The following is a 23674-nucleotide window of genomic DNA, read 5'->3' as shown; positions in this document are numbered from 1 at the left end:
CCATGACCCTCTTGGGGACACTCCCATGGGGCTTAAAATCTGGGACTCTCCACCAATTGCTCTTACAAGTCAAGAAGCTTCTTGGATGAGAGGTGAAACATCTTCAAAGAAACTTAATGAAGTCTAGACGCTTTTCTTTCCAAGCTCCTTAGACTACAATGACATGGTGTACTGAGAACCTTCACAGACACTGAGTCATGTAGGTGCAGCAGACAAATCTGCAGCAGCTGTGTGATGCTATCATGTCAGTAGGGAGCAAAATCTCTAAAATCTGGGAGGAAGATTTGCAGCACCTTATTGCATCAATGCCATGAGGAAACCAAAAACTAAAACATACTACCAAAGTGTGCCTAAGAGAATGCTACAAGTTCATTATAAATATTGATTCATCCATGAATACCACCAACACCAAGACTATTACATGTATCAAATTCCATATCCCATATATACAAATGTATTCTTTTTTAATGTAATATTTATTTAATATTTGTTAAAAAAAATCTTTTTTATATAAATTTGTCAGAAGACACGTTTAAAATTATTTGGCAATTATTTCATGGTTCAGACTTTAAAAGGTCAATTCTATCATTAAGTGTTTCTTCATTTAGACACTACAACGATGTCAAACTAAGAGTTGTGACTGAATTACAAGAGAAAAACAGCCTGTATCCTAATGCCAAGCAGATATTACTGATAAAATCTCTTGAGACATGGTGATTGTTATGTGGTTCTCAGAGGTTTGACAGGCATGAACAAATAACACACGAGACTTTCATTACTTTAGCAAATAGTTTTGCGTTAACTGTCTGAGTTGCCTTGGTGGGAATGTCTCAGTGGCCTTGATTATCTCATGCATCAAATCATATCTGACTTTGACATAATGCAGCAAAAAAGAAAAACACAAATAAAGATCAACTGTCAACAGCCTTTCATCAAAAACAGAGCTGATAAGCGGGTGTGTTGTTCATCTTAATTTATTCTGTACGTTGACATGTATGTGCAAGAACCAAGCTTCATATAATAAATGCAATATAATATAATAGCCAACTAAACTTTTAAAAAGGTATACCTTCAGTTTCATGCAAATGGATTCACCTTATAAGAACTGTGTTTAAAGGGTTTGTGTCAAAAATTGCATCTATATGTTTTGCAAATGTTAAATTACTGAACGCAGCATGATTGTGGGACTCTGGATTAAAATGAATAACTTGAAATTAAATTATGATGATTTTCAGTCAGAACAGTGTTAGCATTGCTCATACTAGCCAAGCTAACAAGATGGAACCATGATTCATACTTTAAGCCAGCAGACAGCGATAGAACAGCCTGTCCATTGTGAGCGATATAAACTGAAGTGAACTGTTCGTCCACCTGGCAATATTATGTCTATTCTCTGTCTCCCTTTTTTCAATAGCCAACATGAGACAATAAATTCAACTCAATTCAGAATATGACAGTTACACTCAAGTGTATTTGGGCACAGACAAAATAATTTGAACAAGCAGTGGTGAAACAAAATTATTGACTAGTGGTTCCTGAAACAGATAAGAATGATATGATGAAGGCCTTTAATGAGGAACATAGTGTGCAGCAAATGTAATAAGCTCGACCAATTAATCTCAAAATAGGAACTGTTAATTGAGTTTTCGTATACGTGAAAGCAAACAAGCACAGACACAAACAGAGGAGGAAACATATGGTTGTTCGTGAATATTTTTATCTTTTAAAATACACACATGGGTTTATTTTTATTCACATATCTGGTTTGTTGTAGTCGGCCACTGTGAGATAATCCATCCATCAACTTTCTAAATTCAGGGTCACCGGGGGGATGGAGCTCACCCCAGTTGCCACAGGACGAGAGGCATGGTCCACCCTGGACAGGTTGCCAAGCTGTCGCAGGGCCCACTGTCAGGCTTTTTTGGAAAAAGACAAAAGGAATTAATTTAAATAAACAGTAATATTTGACAGAGAACAATAAAGTCAAAGTTGTAACATAGTTTTACATGAATGAACAAGTATCATACTTATGCATGCAACAAAGTAACTAATGCATGCCCAGCCTCAATTATTTGTTTTGCTAGCAACAAAGCACATAACGATGACGAAGCGATGAACATGAAGAACACTGTAGAGGATAATGTGGAGGGCAACAGCAGAAACTGTAATAAATTATCTGATACCACTGCTGGGTGGACGATTCAGCACAAGAAGAAATGGAAGGCAAACTCCTTTGGAAAGGAGCTCAACCTCTGTAGCTGGTAAATAGACTTGTGATGTCTGAAGATACAAATTGAACCTGATCACAAGCAAAAACCAGTGGGTATCTAAAAGATCTAGTTGAGAAACAAATCTAATTTCCCTGCAATCACTAGAAAACCCAAGCAATGTAAAGCCAAGTGTGCAGGTAAAACTCATTAAGTTGTTTTTTTTACTTTGTTTTTGAATATTTCTCAAATAAACAAGACAAGATTGTTGCTACTGTAGGAGCATCAATAAAGTTCTCTGACTAAATCAAACCTTTCCTATTGGATTTTGTTTAATGAGATTTGAGAGCAGAAAATCACTAACAAGTACATGAGACCACAGAGCAACAAAGATCATTAGAATAATCATTTGAATACAGCATTTCTGCACATTGTAAAGTCTTTCTTATTAATGAATTCCTGCTTTTCTATCAAAACCAAGTTTACCATTAAGGATGGTTAAATATGTGATTAAAAAAAAAAATCATGTGTATTCACATATCTTGACAGTTTCCTGGGCAAATTTTATTTCTACCTCTAACAGAAAAAAAATGATGGGGCAGTTAAAAAAAAACAAAGGAAAAAGAACTATAATGACTAGTCATTGCTAGGTTTTCGCATGTTAAATAGTGCTTCATATCATATACATTCTTACTGCTGTACTTGTGCTAAGTCAACTGCTTTATAACTACATATTGAGAGTTTTATAATAATTTTACATATATACATGCAAAAAAATCCATTTAAAGTGATGGATCAGCAATAAATAAACAAATCAACTGCATGCTTTTAGAACAGGCACACACATATCATGTCATTTTGTCATACATGGGAAATGTTTAAGTGCTGAATATGAGAGAGAAATTTTTAGGGGGAAATCAGTTCTTAAGATCTTGAAAACATGTTCTAACAATAGGCACTTTTCCTCTGCTATGCTACATGTGCTGTCATCACATTATGTGACAGATCGCGGTGATTAATTTTACAGTGTGTTGCCTCACTGTTTCCATTTCAGTTATGGTGTTATTCGGAGTAAACCCTCTCATAATATCCTATTGCAAGGCAAAAATAGACAGAGGTTCAGCACTGGGAAGCACTGAAAGAAAAAGAATAGAGGTTCTGTTGTCAGTACAGCTGGTTTTATCAGCTAATTCTCAGGTGGATTTACTTACAAAGATAGGCAGATACATGAAAAGTAAAGTATATTAGTTCTTCTTCAGTTGGCGGCTTCTCCCGTTTCCAGAATAGGTGTTTAGTAGGTTGCACATGTGCAGCACTGTCTCTTTTCGAGTTCACAAGTTGCTCAGTTTATAAATCTCTTTCATCAAACTAACTGAAGGTTTTGCAGATGTCCATATGTGCATCTATACAATGGTGTTACACCACAGCACAGTTGACAATATACATATTTTGTGTTTTCCACCATTCCTGTATTGTTTTTTTATTTCTCTGATCATAATGACATCCATACTCACTAATGAGGGTGTAGGAAAATGAGGGCTTTTGAGGCTGTATCTCACATTTTTTCCCAATTTTCACCTCGTAATGACAAAATAAGAATCTGGAGGGAAGAAAGCTTGCTCATTATGAGTTCACAGCTGGTGAACACTCTAAAGTTGCTGCTTTGAAATATCTGCCAGCTCCAGCCTGAGGTTCCTTCAGTTTTTCTATACCTCCAGAAGCTGGAAGGATGTATAACAAAACAGCCAAAACATGTTCTGTGTTAAAATATTGTTTAGCAAAATTAAATCTAGTGTAACTTCTTGTGTTTTTAAAACTGCAAATTACCAGTAAATACCACCATTGGAGCAATGTTTTATCAGGTATTTAAACTATTTGAGAAAACAATCAAAACTCACAGAAAAACTTTGATCATGCTGAAAATGAGAAGAAAAATTTAAACCAGCCCCCTTAGTTCACCAGATAGGACGTATTTGTGGTATGAGTCAGACCATTGATGGGTCCTTTGTGCTTCTCTTCATGCTTTTATGCCTGACCTCTGCTATTTTTTCTTGGTCTTATTATAGGAAGACAAGCACTCTGAGGAACACCAGTACACTCGCTATACAGGAAATAAAGACATGTTGACAAATCCTTTATACCCCCCAAAAATGTGATTTATTTCATTTATTCTTATTTTTTGGCCTGGCGATGATAAATTTATCTGGTGATACAGTAACACTGTATTATGCCCTAGAAAACAACAGCATATTGAATATGACTAGAATGATGAACTGGTCTCCTTTTGTGATGTGTGCTTGCCTTTCTTTCCTCAAAATGAATTCCTTGTCCTTGCTTATAACAGGTAGAAATCTTTCCTTGATTTCTTCCATTCAACATATCCCTTCCTTCCTTTTCAAGGTTAAAAAATGTAGCTTGGTAAATTTACTGTTGCTGCTAGTAAGTGCCATTACTGTCCCTGAACTGCAATCTGGAGTGGTTATAATATGTGTGGGCTCAATGGGAAAATGTACACTTTTGCTTGAAGAAATCCAGTTGTTTGTTAAAGTTTTCTTGCATTGTTGAACAACTCAGGAAGAAACAGTATATCAGAAGGTCAGTGTCCCTATTGATTGCGCAACCACAAAATTATTCCCCTTGGTACTCGTTCACTCTAACCCACACCCACTGCCACAAAAAGAAATGTACTTTAACTGGAAACCAACAGTATAAACATGTTTCTTTTATAGTTGTTATCCTTGAGATTTTTCAAAATAAAAACCCATCCAAGCCTCTAGCAAGAAATCCCATGATGAGGTCAGGGAAAGATAATAAATTGTATCACTCATCCAGAACCTTCACATCATTTTCAACCTAATTCAGTTTCATTTCAGGATCTTTCACATTACATGTCTACTCTTGCGGTTCCTGCTGTGCCCAAGGCCATGGCATGTGCTCTAAGCCCATTCCTCACACTGGTTGTGTAAAAACCTTTCTACATTTTATGGAAAAGAATACAAAACTGTGTGTCTTTGCACCTTAAGCACATCTTGACCTGGCTCTGGTATCACTTAAAAAGTGCAAAGAAGACATTTTTTTTTAACTTTGCAAAAGATACCAGTTCTCATTCTGTTGCTGCTTTTTTGTATATATAGATTAACTATACCTCATGGATCTGTCTCCATTCATATTATCTTGTCACTCAATTCTTACAGCAGCTATAATGACTATCCCTTTAATTTAATTCAGCGTATTGTTATCTGAATCTACAGCTTGCCTCGGGTTCATTGAGCTAGGTAGGTAACTTCAGCATATCTTAAGTTTAAAACCCCATGTTTACCATCTACTCAAAACTAAAACCTGCAATAAGCAAAAATCTGATGAACATAGTTGAGTGAAGTACACCAATCAGAGTTTTCCCTCAGTAGATGGTAGTTATTAAAAACATCGCCAGTCATCATTGCTACCACTTTTTCCAGTACACCAAAATAATACATTTGTTGACTGGAAAAAACCCAAATGGGAACAAAATCTGATGTTTGTAGTCTGTGGTAAAATTAGTTTTATTTTCAAGATGTCATCACAATGTAAGGTCTCTGTGAGAAAGCTGCCTATTACACAACACAACACTGCTACTACATGACACACGTGCTTTATGTAAATAATTTAAAGTTCATACATGTTTTAATCAGTAAATGCAGAATAATTGTTGGGAATAACTTGATGTAAGGTTAAGTTCGGGTGCACTAAAGTGTGTCATGTATTCTGAATGTCTGCAGACTCACCCTTCTCATGCACTAAGCAAACAATTTGGTAAACATTGTCAATAATACAATATAAACTGAACTGTTTTACTGTTAATAAAAAACATTGGTAGTAAAATACAATAAAATAAAATATCACAAGTGATGTGATGACTTGTATTCATGTTATTAATTTGTGTAGTGAAAAATAATTGTTTTATAAATTACAGTATATATAGTATTATAAATGGCACTGTTCATTTATAATACTATAGTATTATTACAAAGAGATACTTTGTAATAAATATTGAATTAATGGAGCCCAAATTATTTCCACAAGTTGTCAAATACTGCCATTTACTCAAAGCCTCTGAGATATGTAGGTTTCCTTTGGCATCAGTCCTGATATGCATGGTAATCTAATTACTTTTGAAAGAGTGAAACAGCAAATAGAGTAACACACTGTTAGAGGTTTTCTTTTTCTATTTAAAAAAAGAGATACATAATTTCAGTCTTGTGTCACAGCTGCTCATCCAAATTTCCCTTTCAAGAACATCCCAAGGTGCTCCACTGCACTGAGATTAAGTGACTATGGTCGCCATTGCCATACAGTGTTTCTCAATCTTCTGTTGTCTAATTTTGGTGAGTCTCTTCTGTTGCTGTAGCCCATCTGCTTAAAGGTCAGATGTATTGTGTTTTGTTTTCTTCTACACAGCTTTTTTGTAACAAGTGTTTTTTTGAGTTATTGTTGCCTTCCTATCAGCTTGAAGAAATCTGGCCATTCCCCTGTGATATCAACAAGGCATTTTCATCCAGAGAATTGCTGTTTACTGCATATTTTCTCATTTAAAAACTTTCCCTGTAAACCTTTAAATGGTTTTGCGGGAAAATCCCAGTACATCAAATACTCACACCAGCCCTCCGACATCAACAACCATTTTTTCCTTATTCTGATGCTCAGGTTTAACTTCAGCAGGCTGTCTTGACCATGTTTACATGCAGAAATGCTTTGAGTTCCTGGTGATGTGAAAGGCTGATTAGATATTGGGATTACGTCAATGACCAGTGGAACAGGCATACCTAATAAAATGTTTGCTGAATGTATGTAGCATGGACTATACAGTAGCTGGTGTTCTCATATTGTATATATTTTCTTTCTTTTCTGATCCATATAGTTTAATAAGTATTGTTTTGCTTTTCTGCGTTTCAGCACCATACCATTTCAATAAAATCCTTCTCATTTCTTGTTGGTTTCTGGAAAGAAAATTACTCTACATTAATACATGCATCACAGAGTTGAAGTGATTGACTGACTTTTCATGCTTGTGAAAGTGAAAAGTGAAAAAGGTTTAATTGTTGTAGTGACGTTTGCACAGGTGACTCTGTGTTATGAGAAATCCTTTCAGTTGCTGGGCCCACATCCTCATTTTAGGTTTGACAGCATTTTAGTAGATGAATGGCTTAAACATAAATTGAGCTGCAGTTTGGGGAAGGCCTCCAAGGGGACTGGTGGCTGCTCCAGGGCCTGGCAGATCCCCATGTACTACATGGAAGTGAAAAAGTGAAAGAAGTGAAAGAATTTAAAAGGGGAGGGGGGCTGGGGCACGAAAATTCAGATACTTTATTGCCAATTAACTGTTTTGAGAACTACATTGAGAAGGCTGAGAATGACTTTTTCTGCTGTGAGAACTGCACCAAACTGAATGAGAAAAACTGTAATCAAACCAAGAATTTTTCCTGAACTTAACCAAGGACTTGTGGTGCCTGAATCTATAGCCAAAAGCAACTATAACACACACACAAAAAAAGAGTGAAACAGGACTGAAAGAGTAGTCTTGTGATTTGATCTTATCTAATACTGTAGCAAGAAAAGCAAAGTATGAATTCAGTACACAATAAAACCAGTCAAGAAGAAGATAGCTAAAGATCAGTGGCGCATATCTGTGAATAGCTTTTGCCATCATATGTATAATAACAGTTTCTTCAAATTGTTGTTTCAATCACGGCTTTGAAGTAAATACTGAAGTAAACATGACCCTGTCAGTCTCCCTCGAACTCTGTGTTGACTAGGCGCAAACTTAAAAGGAATTTACTCGGGGTGGGCACAATATCCAACTGTGCTGGAATAAACAAACAGACGTGATCTGGGCTGCATCCTCCACTAAAGCAAGCCAGCACAGGAAACTGTTAATTACAATATTCTGTAAACCATCCAGACATTTGAAATCCCCCCTTCCTTTACCTGCTTAAGAAATCATTGTACTTATAAATTATATCAAAGAAGTAAGAGCTTGTAGAAAAGGTACACTTAATCAAAAGGAACAGCATCAAAAGGTTGCAGCTTGCATGCAAACCCTCCACTTGAATGCATGTCATTGACTTTCCATTGATTGAGCTCAGCTTCACAAGCTGCGAGTTCTGCGCGATCCTCAAAGAATAATGCCAGGGGCTGTATTCAGTCTACTCTTATTATATGGATTCTCTGGGCTGTTGGCTTTTATCCCTGCTGCTTTAAATTGTGTCAACATGCTGGAGTAGTTTTCGAAACAGTTGGCTCTAAAACAAAGTGATTATTATTTTCCTACACACAGCTACCTTTTGTTAAACTCTGTTGCTAGCTCTGCTAGAGAACAACAATTATATCAGTTTAATTATTGAAGTCATACTGCGAATGTTCATATCCTTCCTTTGCCTCACACAGTCAGACAGATTCCTTGGAAACAAGGAATAGTCATTTGGTGAAGTGAATCCACACTGGTAAATCAATAACAAGGATTTTGTAACCATACTGAGAAAAAAATACATTTGATATATGTTTTAACAGATCGTAGCAGGCAAAGCACAACTGCAATTAATGTGATTACTTGTGGCTAAATTCCAGTGCAATGTGGCGTGATGGTTAGCACTTTTGCTTCACAGCAGTTCAAAACCACCAACCAACTGGGTCCTGTCAGTGTGGAGTCTGACCTCCCTCGGCCTGCATGGGTTTTGTCTGGGGGCTCTGGCTTCCCACAATCCAAAGATATTTGAGGCACTGAGTTGGAAAGACCCAAGGAAGCTGCAGCTCAAGTGTCATGGGGCGGAAGCACTAGGTGAGTTGTACACTCAGAACAGTGAACCCCAGGAAAGCAACTCGATCAAATGGCGTGACAGGGAGGGTCCTCAGAGAGTGTGCAGATCAGTTGCCCTTAGTCTTCACTAAGATCTTCATCACCATCATCACTGTCTCAGGCATTCATGCCACTATGGCTGAAGCTGGCCACAATCATCCCTCTACCCACAAAGACCAACAACCGAGAGCCTCAACATCTACTGACCCTTTGCTCTGACCCCTATTATAATGAATGCTTTGGAATGTTTTGGTTATATGCAACATTGCCACCCAAGTTTGACCCACTTCAGTTCGCACATAGAGCTAACAGAGCGACAGCACACATCACTGTTACAGTGCTCCACACTAACATCTCCTGCCTTGAACAACACAATTCAATAAGCAAAGGGATTTTTGCATCTGAAGAAAATTGATTAATCGACTAATAAATTCTATTGGTTGTTTGCTACTTACTGTACATGCTCTCTCTGTACTTTGTGATTATGGATTAGTTAATATAATTACTCATTTATAAATAACAAAACAAAAAAGCAAATATGTGTCAAGTATCTGTAATCAGTGGGCTATTCGTGTTACCATATGTGTGTATAGGGATGTTGAGAACTGTTCCAAATTGTCTAATCTAATGGAATCATGTGCCTCCAAGTTTACTATTTTCTTTTATCAGTGCTGGCCTGTGTATCAGGCAGTTTTGCATTGTTAAACAGTGATGTCATATATGTGTTAGTGCTCAGCTTTTGCTCACGTTCAGAAAAACACAAAACAGTTTTGCTTAAAATCTGTGTAGACCTGCTTTTTCATATAGAAAACTTAAAAGGAATCACTAAGTCGTTTAATAAACTATCCATTCAGTCATGTATGCATATTTCACAATCCACAGCAACTGATCTTTCTGTGTCACTTTAAAATTACTCACTTTTTGACAAGGTAGCTCTGCATATTGTATTTTTTGTAAATTAAAAAAACAATCTTACAGCAGTGAAAAAATACCCCCCCAATGCACACATTCCAGGCATTTAAGTGAAAAACACATCAGACAGTGTTTGTTTTGGTTGGCAGTGTTCACACAAACCTTGTGTTAGTCACACTAAGTTCTGCATGAGATTTCTGACCCTTCCACCACCCCGCACATGCTTCAGGTTAGGAGCAAGAGAGTGACTGCTGGTTTATACCTGCTCGAGTGCACGGAAACCACAGGACAGCTGTACCAGCACACTGGTTTATTATCCTTTGCTGCAGTGACCCTCATGTGCTCAGACACCACCACAGCAAGATGTCTCAGTATTTACATTAGCTCAACCAACTCTCAGTAACGTATACTGATGACTGATGATGCATAAAGATGTCAGATCAATGTTTGTGTAATCAAGAGTGCACTGGATTTTTTTCTCTCTTTTTATACAGTACTGTGTACAAGTCTGGAGTCACCCTTATTTATTTAAATATTATTTGCTAGGAAAATGGAAAATGAAGTTATTTATTGAAACAGGTGCACGCACAAATGGAAATACAATAAAGGATGCAATGAAAAAACAGTTTGTGCAATTCTAGCAAGCTTGAAAGTCAATATCTGGTGTGGCCACCTTATTCTTCAACATAGCTTGAATGCTATCAGGCAAACTTTTGGGTAACTTCTGTGAGGTGTCTTCAGGAGTATTGAGGTCTGGGCTCTACAGAGGCCAGTCCACGACAGATAATGATTTTATGCCGACATGACTTTCACATATTGTTAATCTATTGTAGATATTTTTCTAGACCTGTCACTTCATCCTTTGTGCTCCAATGTTTTTTTAAAAACACACTGTATACTATATGCCTTTCTGACTTTGTTATGGTTTGAATTGTTCGATAGATTCAACTATTCCGGGTCTTGGACTCCGGGTCTTGACTTTTGTGGTTTCACGACTCCTTTAGGTTTTGAGTATCATTCTGTGTTGTTTTGCATTTTTGTTATATCAGCATTTTCTGGTTGGGTTCTTTCTGTTTAGATTCTGGGGCATTCATTTCACATCTAGTCCTCTTCTAGTTCATGATTAATGTTTGGGTCATTTGTTTTATGTTGAAACCACATTGTGCCGAAGACAATCTGCAAAATGTGCTTTTACACAGGGCAGCCTGTGAAAATATCCATCATTACACAGGCTGAAATTTTAAAGAAAAGGGAATATTTAGGGCCTGATTTACTAACATTTGCACCGCTTTGTTTATTATGTCGATTGTTTTCAATGATGGTCAGATGTTCTGTTGCTATGAATTATGGGATGGCATTTTCTCCTCCCCTTTTATCCGGTCCAGTTTACCCAGATATTAAAGGAAGCAATAGAGGAAGTATTGAAGCTCCTTTGCTCAGATTTGGAGAACTGACACAGCTCTTATTATGACCATCACGCAGATACTTTAAGGTCACCTCTCTAAATTAGGAACATCCTAAGCAAAATGGACTATTGGAGTGCACCATCTGTCTCTGTGTTAGGCTAATTCCATGTTATTTTGTCTCTTGTACTTTGCTTTGTGTTCAGTTTGACCTCCTTTTGAGTCATCATGTTAGTTTCAGACAGCTAATGTTCCCACCTGTTTCCTCCCCCCCTCATCATTTTGTAAGTATTTATTTTCTGAGTTTCCCCTCCGTCCTTTGTTATGTCCTCTCTCTTGGTAGTATGTTTCCTTGTTCCATATTTTCCGGAAATTCCTAGTTTTTGGATTGTTTGCCAGCTACACTTTGTCAGCTACAGTCTGTAGTTTTGTGTATTTTTGAGTTAAGCATTAAAGCTGCCTTTTGAGTTCATATCTTGTCTTCTGATTCCAGCATTTGGGTCCAAATCCTGCCTGCCACACTGCCAAACCTTCACAGTGGCACACTGCTAGCGACAGCCTGTTAGTAACCCTTTTTCTGTAAGTGATCTGCTATGTGCAGACACAACACTGGCTCATCCTTTGAGTTTGGTGCCTTTTTGTGCTTGAATGATTCATAACATAATGTTATTTGAGTTAAACAAACTAAAAATGGCCAGGTACAATGACTAGACAGAAAATGAGTAAAAAAAGCAGTCAATCTTCAAAAAAACACTTCACCCAGAGAACAATTACTGTTTAAAGAACCACTTTAAATAGTACAAGAAAATCTGGCTCACTGAAAACAAAATATTAAGAAAGAGGAGTGATTCAAGACTTTTGCACAGTACTGTCAGAATGACCAGAGTGGGATATGAAGCCCTTATAACATATGCAGTGTCCCAAATCATGTACTACAAAGTATTTTGTTTCCATAAGTGCAAGGGAAAAGTACCTATATCCCTAATGGTCAAAAATTCAAGTTTAAAATGGCAATGTAACTACGCTAGGGTTCAAAGGTTACCTGATCCAGCCCAAATCTATGCTTTATCAAAAAGAAAAGGTTTAAGTTTATCTTAAAACTAGAGAGGCTGTCTTAGAAGATGTAGCCTGATTATTCAAGACCTTATCTTTGATGATGAAAACTCTGAGTTCAGAATATTGCCCAAGGATGTTTTGACATACAGATTGGAGGAATTGGGAATCAATTTCCCAACCTTCAGATTGATATAAGACCTCTTTTACCACCTAAGTTCCAACAACCCCCACTTGCACAACTTGAACAAGTGCACAACTTTCCATGAAACAAGATTACCCAGTTGATATTTATACACTACCTAGGTACATAGTGTGCATATTGTAAACAGCGAGATGGAAGTGTACCAACAGTAGTATCTAAATTAATACAGTGACACTTGACTGAGTTTTAAGGGTTGTCTTTTGGATTGAGGTCAAATGGCTTGTCAATATTAGAAAAATGGATAATGCAAGAAAAAAAGAATGATAATGATTGTAAAAACATGGGAAAAATTACAACAATCAAAAGGAGACTTCATGACCTGCAGTGAAAGGCAAGGCTATCGTTGACAAACACTCACAAAAGAAAGGAAAAGATGGAGATGAGTGGGTGGAGTAAAAATGACCCACTCATAAGCCAACATGCGTCATCTACAGTGGGCATAGTTTCATTATGGCACACTAGCAGTTTTTAAGTATTTCATTTCTGAATGAAGTGACTGAATGAAATAGCAGCATTTTGCTCCATTAGGTCAAAAGCATCAACAATTCAACAATCCTTAATACACAACCAAAGCATTCAGGGAAGAAGAGGTATGTAAAAGCGCTATACAAATACAGGCCATTTACCATTATGTATACCCTCCCACTAGGTTTATATCTGGGACTCTCCACCATTTGACCTTAGAACTGAAGAAGCTTCTCGGATGAGAGGTGAAACGTCTTCAAGTAACTTAAAGAAGTCCAGACGCTTTTCTTTGCAAGCTCCTTTGACTACGATGACCTGGATGACTGAGAACCTTCACAGACATATACCCTTGGTTAGTTAAGTGACTCTCTTGGTCCCAATTCAAGTGAGCTGCATTTTATTTGAAGAGAATCAGACTAATGGCAAGGAAACTGCCAAATAAAAATGAGCCAAAGGTGGCTGCAATGAAAGCCTCAGAGACCATTAGCAGGGAATATACAGAGTGTAGGCTTGTGTCTGTGGGTGTGTCGATTATATTTGACTTTATGTTTCTGTCCAGTTACTTTTTAACCCATAAGCTTTTTATTTAAAAAAATATAGATCCCCCTGCCACTTCATTGGGTACACCTGTTCAACTGCTTGTGAGTGAAAATATCTAATCAGTGATTAACATGGCACAACTCAATGCATTAAGGCATGTAGACATAGTCAAGATGACAGGCCAGAGTTCAAATCAAGGATCAAAATGAAAAAGAAAAGTGATTTAAGTGACTTTAAATATGTTGTGGTTGGGGGCTGAAAAAGAGAAAATATTCAGTCAGCAGCAGTTCTCTTTGCCTAATTAATTTCAGAGACCAGTGGAGAATAGCCAGACTGCATGAACGTGATAAGAATCCAACTAAAAGTAACCACTTGCTGCAACCTAAGGTATGCAGAAGAGCATTTCTGAATGCAGAACACATTGAAGCTTGATGCAGATGGCCTACAGCATAAGACCCCACCAGGTGCCATTCATATCAGCAAAGGACAAGAAACTGAGGCCACAGTTGATTTAGGCTCACCAAAATTGGACCGCAGAAGATGGGAAAAGGGTTGCCTGGTCCGATGTGTCTCAAAGCCTTTCGGTCTGTGACACTGAGGAGTTAAGCAGTTAAAAACATTTTTATTCAAACAAGCTTTCCGTTGAGAAATTTTATTGAATTATTGTTTATGAAACTACCCGTTTATTTTTTTGTGACTGTTGAATATTTGGTTGGGGTTTTTTGTTGTTGTTTTTTTAATGGCTATTTCGGCATTTAGTGTTCTTATTTAGTTTTTTCTTTTTGTGTAAAAGCTGTTAATAAATACACTTATGTTACATATCCAGGTTGAGACAAAGAGCTGGGTTTGGTGTGTTCAGGTTTTATCAGCTGGCATGTGTCACTATTTTCTACAAACTGGAAAGGAAGAGAGTGTTAGAATTTTCCTGTCAGACTGTAATTAATGAAATAAAGAGTGCATTTGCTCAGGAAAATATCCTCAGAATCTCAAATGATTAGGGTCCAGATGTCCTCATCGTGGGAACGGTATAACCTTATCTGATGTGGGGTCATAGATCTGTTCTGTTCAAAATCATTTAAACTTGTGTTCAAAGCTGACTTTATTAGCATTAATCTCTTGGCCATTTTGGGGGGGAAAAAAGCTAAAGCTGACTCAGTACTGACTGGCAGACTATTTTTCTGATAAAGTCCTTTGCTCTAAGAGCACACACAGTTACTTCTGTGAGTCGGTCTGGCATATTTTCTTGTAAGTAAATTATAGCTTTCTGTCACAATAAGTGAGCCTCTTGGGTCTGACGTAAGTATGGTTTGGTCTGGGGTTTAAGTTTATACCCCAATGGAAACTTTGATCTGTTCTGTGTTCTCTTATTAACTGCTTATATCTTAGTCCCTGTTGTTGACCTAAGGTCAGTATAATCAACCATTTGTTTGCTTTAATGTCACAGATGCTTTTTTTTTTTTAATCTGACAACAAGACACTAAAATCTAAAGGTCCCTGAGAACCATTTAACAGATATCTCACCCAACCAGTAGAGGCCACTAGTTCAGAGATGACAGAACCCGGTTAATGTCGTTTTTATGTCCCCACATAAATATTTAAAAATTACTGAAGGAGGTGGAACATTTTTTAGCGGTTAAATCTGCCAGGAATTATTTCTTGAAGCTATTGCTTCAAGAAATGGATTAGACTTCATACACTGCTGGGAGTTTGCTATTTGAAACCATTTCAAGTATTATGAAAACTTATTTGACCTCTAATCTACAGCTTCCTTCTCACTAATTAAATTTTGCCTATTATGCAAAGAGGAGCCAGGAGCCAAAACAGAGACATCATCATTAGTATTATTATTATTGAGAGATTTTCCAAGCATTACTGAGTTCTTACTTCTAAATAAGATATTTTTATATTTTCAAGGCAACATGTTGGTAGGTGCTTGTATTGCGGTTTTTATGACGGCTTTATGGGCAGCACTGACACGCCACAGTGTAGAGTGCCAGTGCTTGGGGATGTGCCCAAATGCTAATGTCTGGTGCAGTGAGTGACTTTTATTCAACAAAAAGAGGTTAAGAACAGTACTTTGTAGTACAGTGCATTACCTACAATGACTCAAAGCTGTACTGCATTGCATATTAAGCAGTTAGTCATAAAGATGTCTTGAGATTTATTTGGATAAATAATTAAACGTGGACAGTAGTTTGGTCAATACATTCAGAGGTGTCCTGAGACATAAATGAACTAAGTGCCTCTTATATTAAGTACATGTACTTAATATAATGAGCAATGTAAATTTCTTACATATTTTGAAATAGTTATTTATGTTCTTTTCTATGTTTCATGTACTCTGTGTGAGCGCTCCATGCTTTATGCCAAGGTATCAATTTACAGGCACTGAAAACAGAGGATGTTATAGCTCATTGTCGTTGCTATGCATCATTGCCTTAGGTCAACTACTGGTTGAGCCAAAAGCAAAAACATGTAGGTTACATGTACTGATACTTAAATGGGAAAAAAAGAGTGAGACACAGAAATCTGCCAACATGTCTGGTTAGATTAAATTTAACAGACAAGGCAATTGAGACAGGCCAGTTCAGCTGAGTGATAACAGACAATAGAACACCTGCAAGTGTTCATCTGCACCTATTCTAAGATAAACTGAAAGGAACAAATGTCTTTCATACTGTACATCTGATGTTCCCATGTTCATGTTCATTAAGAACAATAAATATTTCTTATCGAGTCAAAATAAAAGAGACCCGTTTGCAGTGAAGCAAATAAGAAACACTGGATTTAATAAAGAAAGTAAAGATTTTAATGAAATAAGATTACCTTCATACACAGAAATCACAGTTATTGTTTTTAGTAACTAAAATATGTCAGAAATATATAATGATTTTTTTCAGAATTGAATTGCTACAAGGTTGTTCTATAAAGAAATGATAAAACATTAAATTACTGCTTTAAAATGGATGAGAGTGATTTCATGGAGTCTGAATCAAAAGTAGGATATCTGACATTTAAACAAAATGACTACATTCATTTTGACTGTTGCATGAGAGTGAAGGGCACTTTTGATGGTATTAATGACATCAACCCACATTCTTTATGTGCAATTGGATTCAGTGAGTCACTTCCCTTGCACAGTTATTATGCTTTTTGCTATTACCTGACAGACCCTTAGCATAAAGTGCCAAATTACAGCACCACATCACAATCCCATATATAATGGCATTCATCCAGATAACATCCTTTTCCATATACGATATCTTTGAGAAAATATTGACCTTTATAGTCCAGACTGGAATTTTTGGACTCCAACAACAGCTCGCTTTAAATAATGTAGATACTGAAAGCACTAACTGTGAAACAAAAATGACACTGCTTTTAGGCTATTGGGATGATTTGGCTCAAAGTATTTCACATTGTCAAAGCTTACACTAAGTGAACGTATGGGGGAGGAAGAGCGAGACAGAAAGAACTATAAGGTCCATACCCAAGTAAGCAGTTTCCTTCGAAGGAAAATGAAACGAGGGGAGGGGGTTACTGACACTGGTAGCAAGCAGAGCTTCGGTAGATCAGACATCAAACTGGAGGCAGCGAGTGATGAGGACAGTGGTGCTCCAAAATCCCTAAGAGAAGATAGGATGATTTAGTGGGTGAGCGCCTTTTGAACATAATCACTTAAATACTGTTATTTCGTTAATTTACTGTTTATTAGTTTAAAGATTAAAGTGCAATGACCAAGAGTTTTCAATAATAATGTTTTTTCCCTTCTCTCTGCAGACTGCAGTCCTGAGTTCGGATTATTAAACAGAAAGGGAAAAAAATAATAATAACGGGGTGTGCTGGCAGAAAATTACGTAGGGAAACTAAGCTAACACAGCTGATAGAGGTCCCGAACCTGGGTTTGTAATGTGACTGCTGGCTGCGCCTAAGTGGCGCTTTTACGCACGATGGAAGACCTTTTACGCGAGCAGTACAGTTGGTCTCACAATCTTACATGGAGCAGCTCAAGTCGTGAAAATGAAAGCTACGTAGGAAACACCACGGTGAACCCTCTGAAACGAAATGAAGAAGTGGCTAAAGTGGAAGTTACCGTTCTGGTCCTTGTGCTGCTTCTCGCGCTGACAGGCAATCTGTGCGTCCTGTGGGCTATTCACACCACCAAGCACAGTCAGTCTCGGATGTATTACTTCATGAAGCACCTGAGCATCGCAGACCTTGTAGTTGCAATCTTTCAGGTTTTACCTCAGCTCATCTGGGATATCACTTTTCGCTTCTATGGACCCGATTTGCTGTGCAGGTTGGTGAAATACCTCCAGGTCGTGGGTATGTTTGCGTCTACGTACATGCTGGTTCTAATGTCGATAGACAGGTGCTTGGCAGTCTGCCAGCCACTTCGCTCCGTGCACAAGAAAAAAGACCGTTTCTGTGTGATCGCCTCTTGGATGCTCAGCCTGATATTCAGCAGTCCTCAAGCTTACATATTTTCTCTTAGGGAGGTTGGTAATGGTGTGTATGACTGCTGGGGGGACTTCGTGCAGCCTTGGGGTGCCAAAGCATACATCACTTGGATGAGTTTGAGCATTTACATTTTCCCAGTGGCCATTTTAAGCATCTGCTATGGTTTGATATGTTTTAAAATATGGGAGAATTTCAATCTAAAAACCAGAAGGGAGCACTTTCTGGCTCTCACTCCAAGGCCCTCCAAAGGCGCCCAACCCTTTTCTCGTGTGAGCAGCGTGAGACTCATTTCGAAGGCTAAGATCCGCACAGTAAAAATGACATTTGTAGTGGTACTTGCTTATATTGTGTGCTGGACTCCTTTTTTCTTTGTCCAGATGTGGTCGGCATGGGATCCTGCTGCACCAAGAGAAGGTAAAAGCACACCCAACGGCCTTCGTTTTACCATAACAGTTTTTCTTTTTAAAGCGTTTACACATTTTGATTAATGGCAATATTTATTGGTTTATGACGCCGTTTTCTTCCTCCTATTGTGGGCAAAGTGCTTAGTGACACAATGACTAATGCGTCGTCTTTGTCCAAGATTAATGGTGTTGATTTTTTTTTTTTTCTTGCCCAAAGCACTTAATAGGGAAAAAAAATTCTGTTCCACAAGTGTCCCACACAAACCAAAATCATTCTTCCACCTCACAACATATCTTTAGGAATGCACAAGATATGCCGTTCTTTCAAGGCAACACAATGGTGTTTAAAATCAGACTTCCCCAGAGTAAACAGAAATGGATGGGAGTAACATTCACAGTGGTTATCAGTTTGAAGAAAGACCTCAGAGCCTCTAGGGGAGCAAATGTACCAGAACATCAAAGCGTTTCTGTCTCAATTCCCAGTGCTATTTTGTCTAATATCCATTTAATTGAACTGTTTGTTCAGATATACTCCTCAAATCTTGTCAGTTTGCCATTAAAGTAGACATTCAAACTGCATTATCTTAAAAACATCCACAAATGTGCATTCAGAGCTTTCAGAGATTCCAATCAATGTTTTGGTGGCAAGACTTTCCCCCCAGAATAATCCTTTTCCTGTTGCTCTCATTAAAAAAAATAAATAAATACCAAGGCCAAAAATGTGTCAAACAAGCACAAATTACATTTAAAATATATCTAAAAAGAAAAAAAAAATCCCAGAAGGCTGTGTTATATTAGGGACCCCAGATTGCTTGAAGTATTGAAGTATTTTTTGTCAGAGAGCATTTAACAATATAAGCATTATCTGTGGACACAAAAAGTATGTTTAGTGGCTTAGAAATAAAGAATAAAACTTTAGAAATAAAGAAAATTTATATTGGTCTCACATTCATATATTATATCAACTTTCAAAAATTTTGCTGTCTTCATCTTCTTGGTTTACTCAGGTCAAGTAGTATCATCTGTTTCTCAATAAATACACCTGGACAAAAATTGAAAAAAAGTTACACATATATTTTGCCATTAAGCAGCCACAATAAAAACTTGTTTCCTTCTTTATAACTCAGTGGGATAGCAATGTTACCGGATTTAACACTCTAATATTAAGCATATATTTAATATTTGTAAATCCAAATAATAATGAAGAATGGGGGAACGAACAGTGCAATCACTTTAAATTGATCAGTCTTTTTTATTACGAACACAGCCAAGGACTGGAGAAGGGTTGCCAAACCTACCACTGACTAAATCTTTGCCACGTCTCTGTCTGTCATGCAAGCAGCGGGGAAGCCTCTTTCGGTGTTGCACACATTATTATCTTATCAGCAGACTGTTATTGTAGAATCATTTCTCTACTGTTCCCATTCTGGTAAATTTTAAAAAGCCTTTTTAATTGTAATTATACTTTTTAACTTTAAACAAGTAAGAAAGCATTGCTTAAGGAGCTCAAAAATTTTATAAATCAGTAGAGGGTTACAAAAAATTACTTTGACATATAGTCATGCTTGCATAAGTAAATCATAAGAGTGAGTGACTGGTCTGCCTCTGGTACTATTTACAGGGCATAACAAAAATACAGTGGGGCTTAATACATCAGTATAATTTGTGGAACTGGAGAAGTTTTATGAGAGGCAGACAACAGATTGAATTTAAATTAGGCTTTGTGGTTTCTGTGCACATCAAATTCTTTTAGATTTCAAAAAATACTTTTCCAAGGAAAATCTCTGTGCAAATCTATATGCAAAAGTAAAGATAATTTAGATTCTCTATATTTTCTGACTCATTGCAGTCTCTTTGAAGTAATGCCACATGGGTTAAGACTCCATGAAGGTCATGTTTATCAGGGCATTTGATCCAGCATGAAACCTGTGAACTTTTTTCCAGGGCCTGCACTTCAGTCATAACATCACACTGTAAAACTTCCAAAGGATTCACTGATACTGGAGGAGAATGTGGCTTCTTGCAATGTTTTCTTAACTTTTTATCCTCAAACTTATCTTTGATATAGAGCCTGTTCTTCCACAAAGTGACAGCAGCTCTGTTTTTGAAGTTGACATCTCATCCTTTATATTTCTCCTGAAAAGAGCAGTAAATCACAATGCTGAAAAGGAGTTAAGATAAATGTTTTTCTTTCATTTCAGAAAGTGATGAATGCATTGTACCAGTATAAAAAGGAAAAGTTGAATGCTGTCATTTTCAGTTTTTTTTCCCTCTGTGTTTCCAGTGGCTAGGATTTCTTGCACCAAATGATTTTACAACTCTGGGCAGGCTGTTAAACACTTTTCAGAATTTTGATGGGCCATTTGGTTGGCACACCTCTCACAATAAAGCAAAGTACTGTGGGGAGTCAGAACACAAGGAAGAGAATGGGTCAGTGCTTGAGGAGCGACGCCAGCAAGCTCTAAATATCTCTCACCCTATTAAGGATAAAGAGGGGGGACTTGGAAGTTGTCCACTTTCCACTTTTCAGATTATGTGCTTATTCAGTGTGCTCCAGGGCTCTAATAATTGGAATGTAATCAATTGAGTGAATGAGAAAAAAAGCTGTATTTTTCCACCAAGGATAGGTTCTTTTAATCAAAGCTGTTCGTCATATTTGTGTCAAGCAACCTAAAGTTCTATCTGTGAGGCATCCAGCAGCCTACCATGTTTCATTTTTATGATCCAAAATGTTTTTTGGAGGAGGAAGTCTGAATTGCATTAGCTTGTCAGCTAATATAATTCTGTATGAATAATGTGGGTATACAATAAGTACATCAGATTGACAGATTTACAATACATACATGAAATTAAGCATTAAAAAGGGCCCCAGTGGTTTTACTGGGTTTTATGACCCCAACCCAGTACTTTTAGTGACTTAAAAGATTATCAACCACACTATTAGATATGCTATCCTAAAATATTACATCAGATGATGGGGCTTGATGAAAAAGCAGGGTGTTTAAGTTGTTAGACTATAAAGTAGTTGTTCAGATATTTAAATACAAACTAAAAGTGTTGGCTCAAGTAATAAATTGCCATTACCCTTCCTAGAACCTTGTGCAGCTTGAACAACTTGTGAATAAACAAACTTTCAAACCTAAGCATTGAGTGATTACATCTTACTGTGATGGGGAAAGACTTGCTAATTTAGAGTCTTTTTAAAGATCAACCCACTTCTTCTTTCTAAACTGTTCATTTTATTCATGGTGGCAAGGTCTGGTATTTTTCCCATCTTTATTTTCATCACTGTCAGCAAATGCAGTGAAAAGCTGACAACTAGATATGTGTTAGTTTGTCTCTTAACACTTCTCCGCACTGTTTGTAGCTATAATTCTCACATCCGGTGGTTTCTACAGATGATCAAAATCTTTAAAAAATGTAATTTGCTGCTAAAGTATTAAAAGAAAGTTTCAAAAATACACAATTTAAAACAGGAAGACAGTGTATTTGTTGGGGTATGTATTTGTCTATCTCAGATGTGTTATTTGGTAAATATATCTGTAGGACTGAACGCCAATGTGGTTGTAAATTATTGTGCCAATGGTCATGTTTATGACAAAACATGTTATCCAGTTTAACGCTGCGTGTCACTCATATGTTTTTAATATCATCTGGATAAGATCAGTTGAGCTACACAGCTGATATTTGTTAGTAGAGTCAGTTCAATGTTGGTTGTGGCTTTTCTGGGGATTAACAGACTAAAAGAAGAATGTATGAAGAGAAAAAAGTCTTTCAAAATAACCTCTTACATCTTCTTGTTTCTCTCCGTCTTCCTAGACATGGCCTTCATCATTGCAATGTTGCTAGCCAGTCTCAATAGCTGCTGTAACCCGTGGATTTACATGTTCTTCGCGGGTCACCTATTCCATGACCTGATGCAGTGTTTCTTCTGCTGCTGTCGACGGTACCTGACAGAGTGCTTGTGCAGCTGTGATCAACAGTGCAGACACAAAAGGGGCTCCTCCACTTACGTTAACAAGAACACCAACAGTCAGAGGAGCCTCTCACGCACATCCAGTACGGTACACTGAAAAGCCAGCTAAAAGGCATGCAAGCTTCGTGCAATCAAGTAATCTAGCAATCATGCAGCTACCCATTTCACCCATTTAACTGACTACAGAGGCAGTGTGCTGGCTATTGCTGCACATTTTTTCTGTAACATTTTGAACCGAGCTAAACTGACAATGTAAACTTCCTGTCCAGATGACACCCTGCACCCACTGGTGACAGAAAACAGTACAAATGGTGTTTTATATATATCGTGTACAGAATTTGAACAAAATGTGATGTAAAATTCAAAAAGATTTTGTTATCATTTTCATCTTTCTTTGCAACAAAAAATACGTGTAAAGGTAAAGTAATATGTGATGTGAAAGGTCAGCTATGTTTATTCATATATGTTTGTTGTGAATTGTCAAAGAAAACATTTTAGTGTATAGCCTCCACAGGGAGAAGCTTTAAGGTGGAGGAGGGGATTATATAAAAGGTTTGGGGCATTAGTGTCAGCAGTAGAGCTGTCAAATAAAAAACAGTCTGTCTGCGAGAGGGAAAGTGCTCTGATTTGTGATTTGGGTGAAGTTATACTAATTTTGACCTGAAGATTGAACCCTCCAAACCAACCAAAATTTCATAATTCACACTTATAAGACACAAAGACTTTTTTTTTCTCAAAAGCTCAAATCAGTGTGGAAATAAATCTGCAAATACGTAATTGGTCCAATACCATCACACAGTAAATTTCATAAGTCATGAATGATAGTTATCTGTCCACTTTCTGCCATCCTGTCTGTCTATACATATTATATCTAACAGAGATTTCTCTTAGACATAGTGTATGCTACAGTAAATTCTGATGTGCATGGATTTCTGCAACAATAAAGTGTGCCAATGAAGTCGATCTCTGTCGTGTGAATGTGGATGCCACTGCACATCTGTTCCTGCCTGTTGTTACTGACAGCTGTGGGAGTGGAAGAGTGACATCAGAAACACCTATTTCAATCAAGTGTTTGCTGCCTCAAATTGCTAAATGTACTGTAGGCAATCTTGACACATCACAATAACTAACTAGATGTACAGTATCTCCCTGCATGGTCATTTGTCTTCAAGCAAGAAGATAAAGAGATGACACAGGAAAACTTAACCTTATATTA

The 23674-nt window shown here is 37.3% G+C and overlaps 1 protein-coding gene and 1 long non-coding RNA gene across 4 annotated transcripts; one reads left to right on the top strand and one right to left on the bottom strand.

Moving 5' to 3' along the window:
- Positions 1 to 971: 971 nt before the first annotated feature.
- On the bottom strand, positions 972 to 17796 carry LOC146387334 (uncharacterized). Of its 2 annotated transcripts, none has more exons than XR_014800273.1 (3): positions 17711 to 17796; positions 17108 to 17243; positions 972 to 1916 (listed from the first exon to the last, which is right to left on the bottom strand). It is a non-coding gene; the product is annotated as an uncharacterized LOC146387334 (long non-coding RNA). The 2 variants fall into 2 exon arrangements; XR_014800272.1 differs by lacking the exon at positions 972 to 1916 and adding an exon at positions 14088 to 14211.
- oxtrb (oxytocin receptor b) lies at positions 17150 to 23416 on the top strand. 2 transcript variants are annotated; one of them, XM_084928868.1, is made up of 4 exons: positions 17150 to 17270; positions 17398 to 17917; positions 18456 to 18492; positions 22302 to 22359. In XM_084928868.1, exons 2-4 carry the CDS (start codon positions 17568 to 17570, stop codon positions 22329 to 22331), a joined length of 417 nt encoding a protein of 138 aa, XP_084784994.1. In that variant the 5' UTR covers positions 17150 to 17270; positions 17398 to 17567; the 3' UTR covers positions 22332 to 22359. The 2 variants fall into 2 exon arrangements, with proteins under 2 accessions (XP_084784994.1, XP_084784993.1); XM_084928867.1 differs by having other exon boundaries at positions 17398 to 18492; positions 22302 to 23416.
- The last annotated feature ends 258 nt before the right edge of the window (positions 23417 to 23674 follow it).

This window comes from Perissodus microlepis, chromosome 5 (genome assembly GCF_051167445.1).
Source record: "Perissodus microlepis isolate ML-2025 ecotype Zambia chromosome 5, ASM5116744v1, whole genome shotgun sequence".
In the NCBI taxonomy this organism is placed as follows: domain Eukaryota; kingdom Metazoa; phylum Chordata; class Actinopteri; order Cichliformes; family Cichlidae; genus Perissodus; species Perissodus microlepis.
This window is presented reverse-complemented; position numbering and strand designations above follow the sequence as displayed.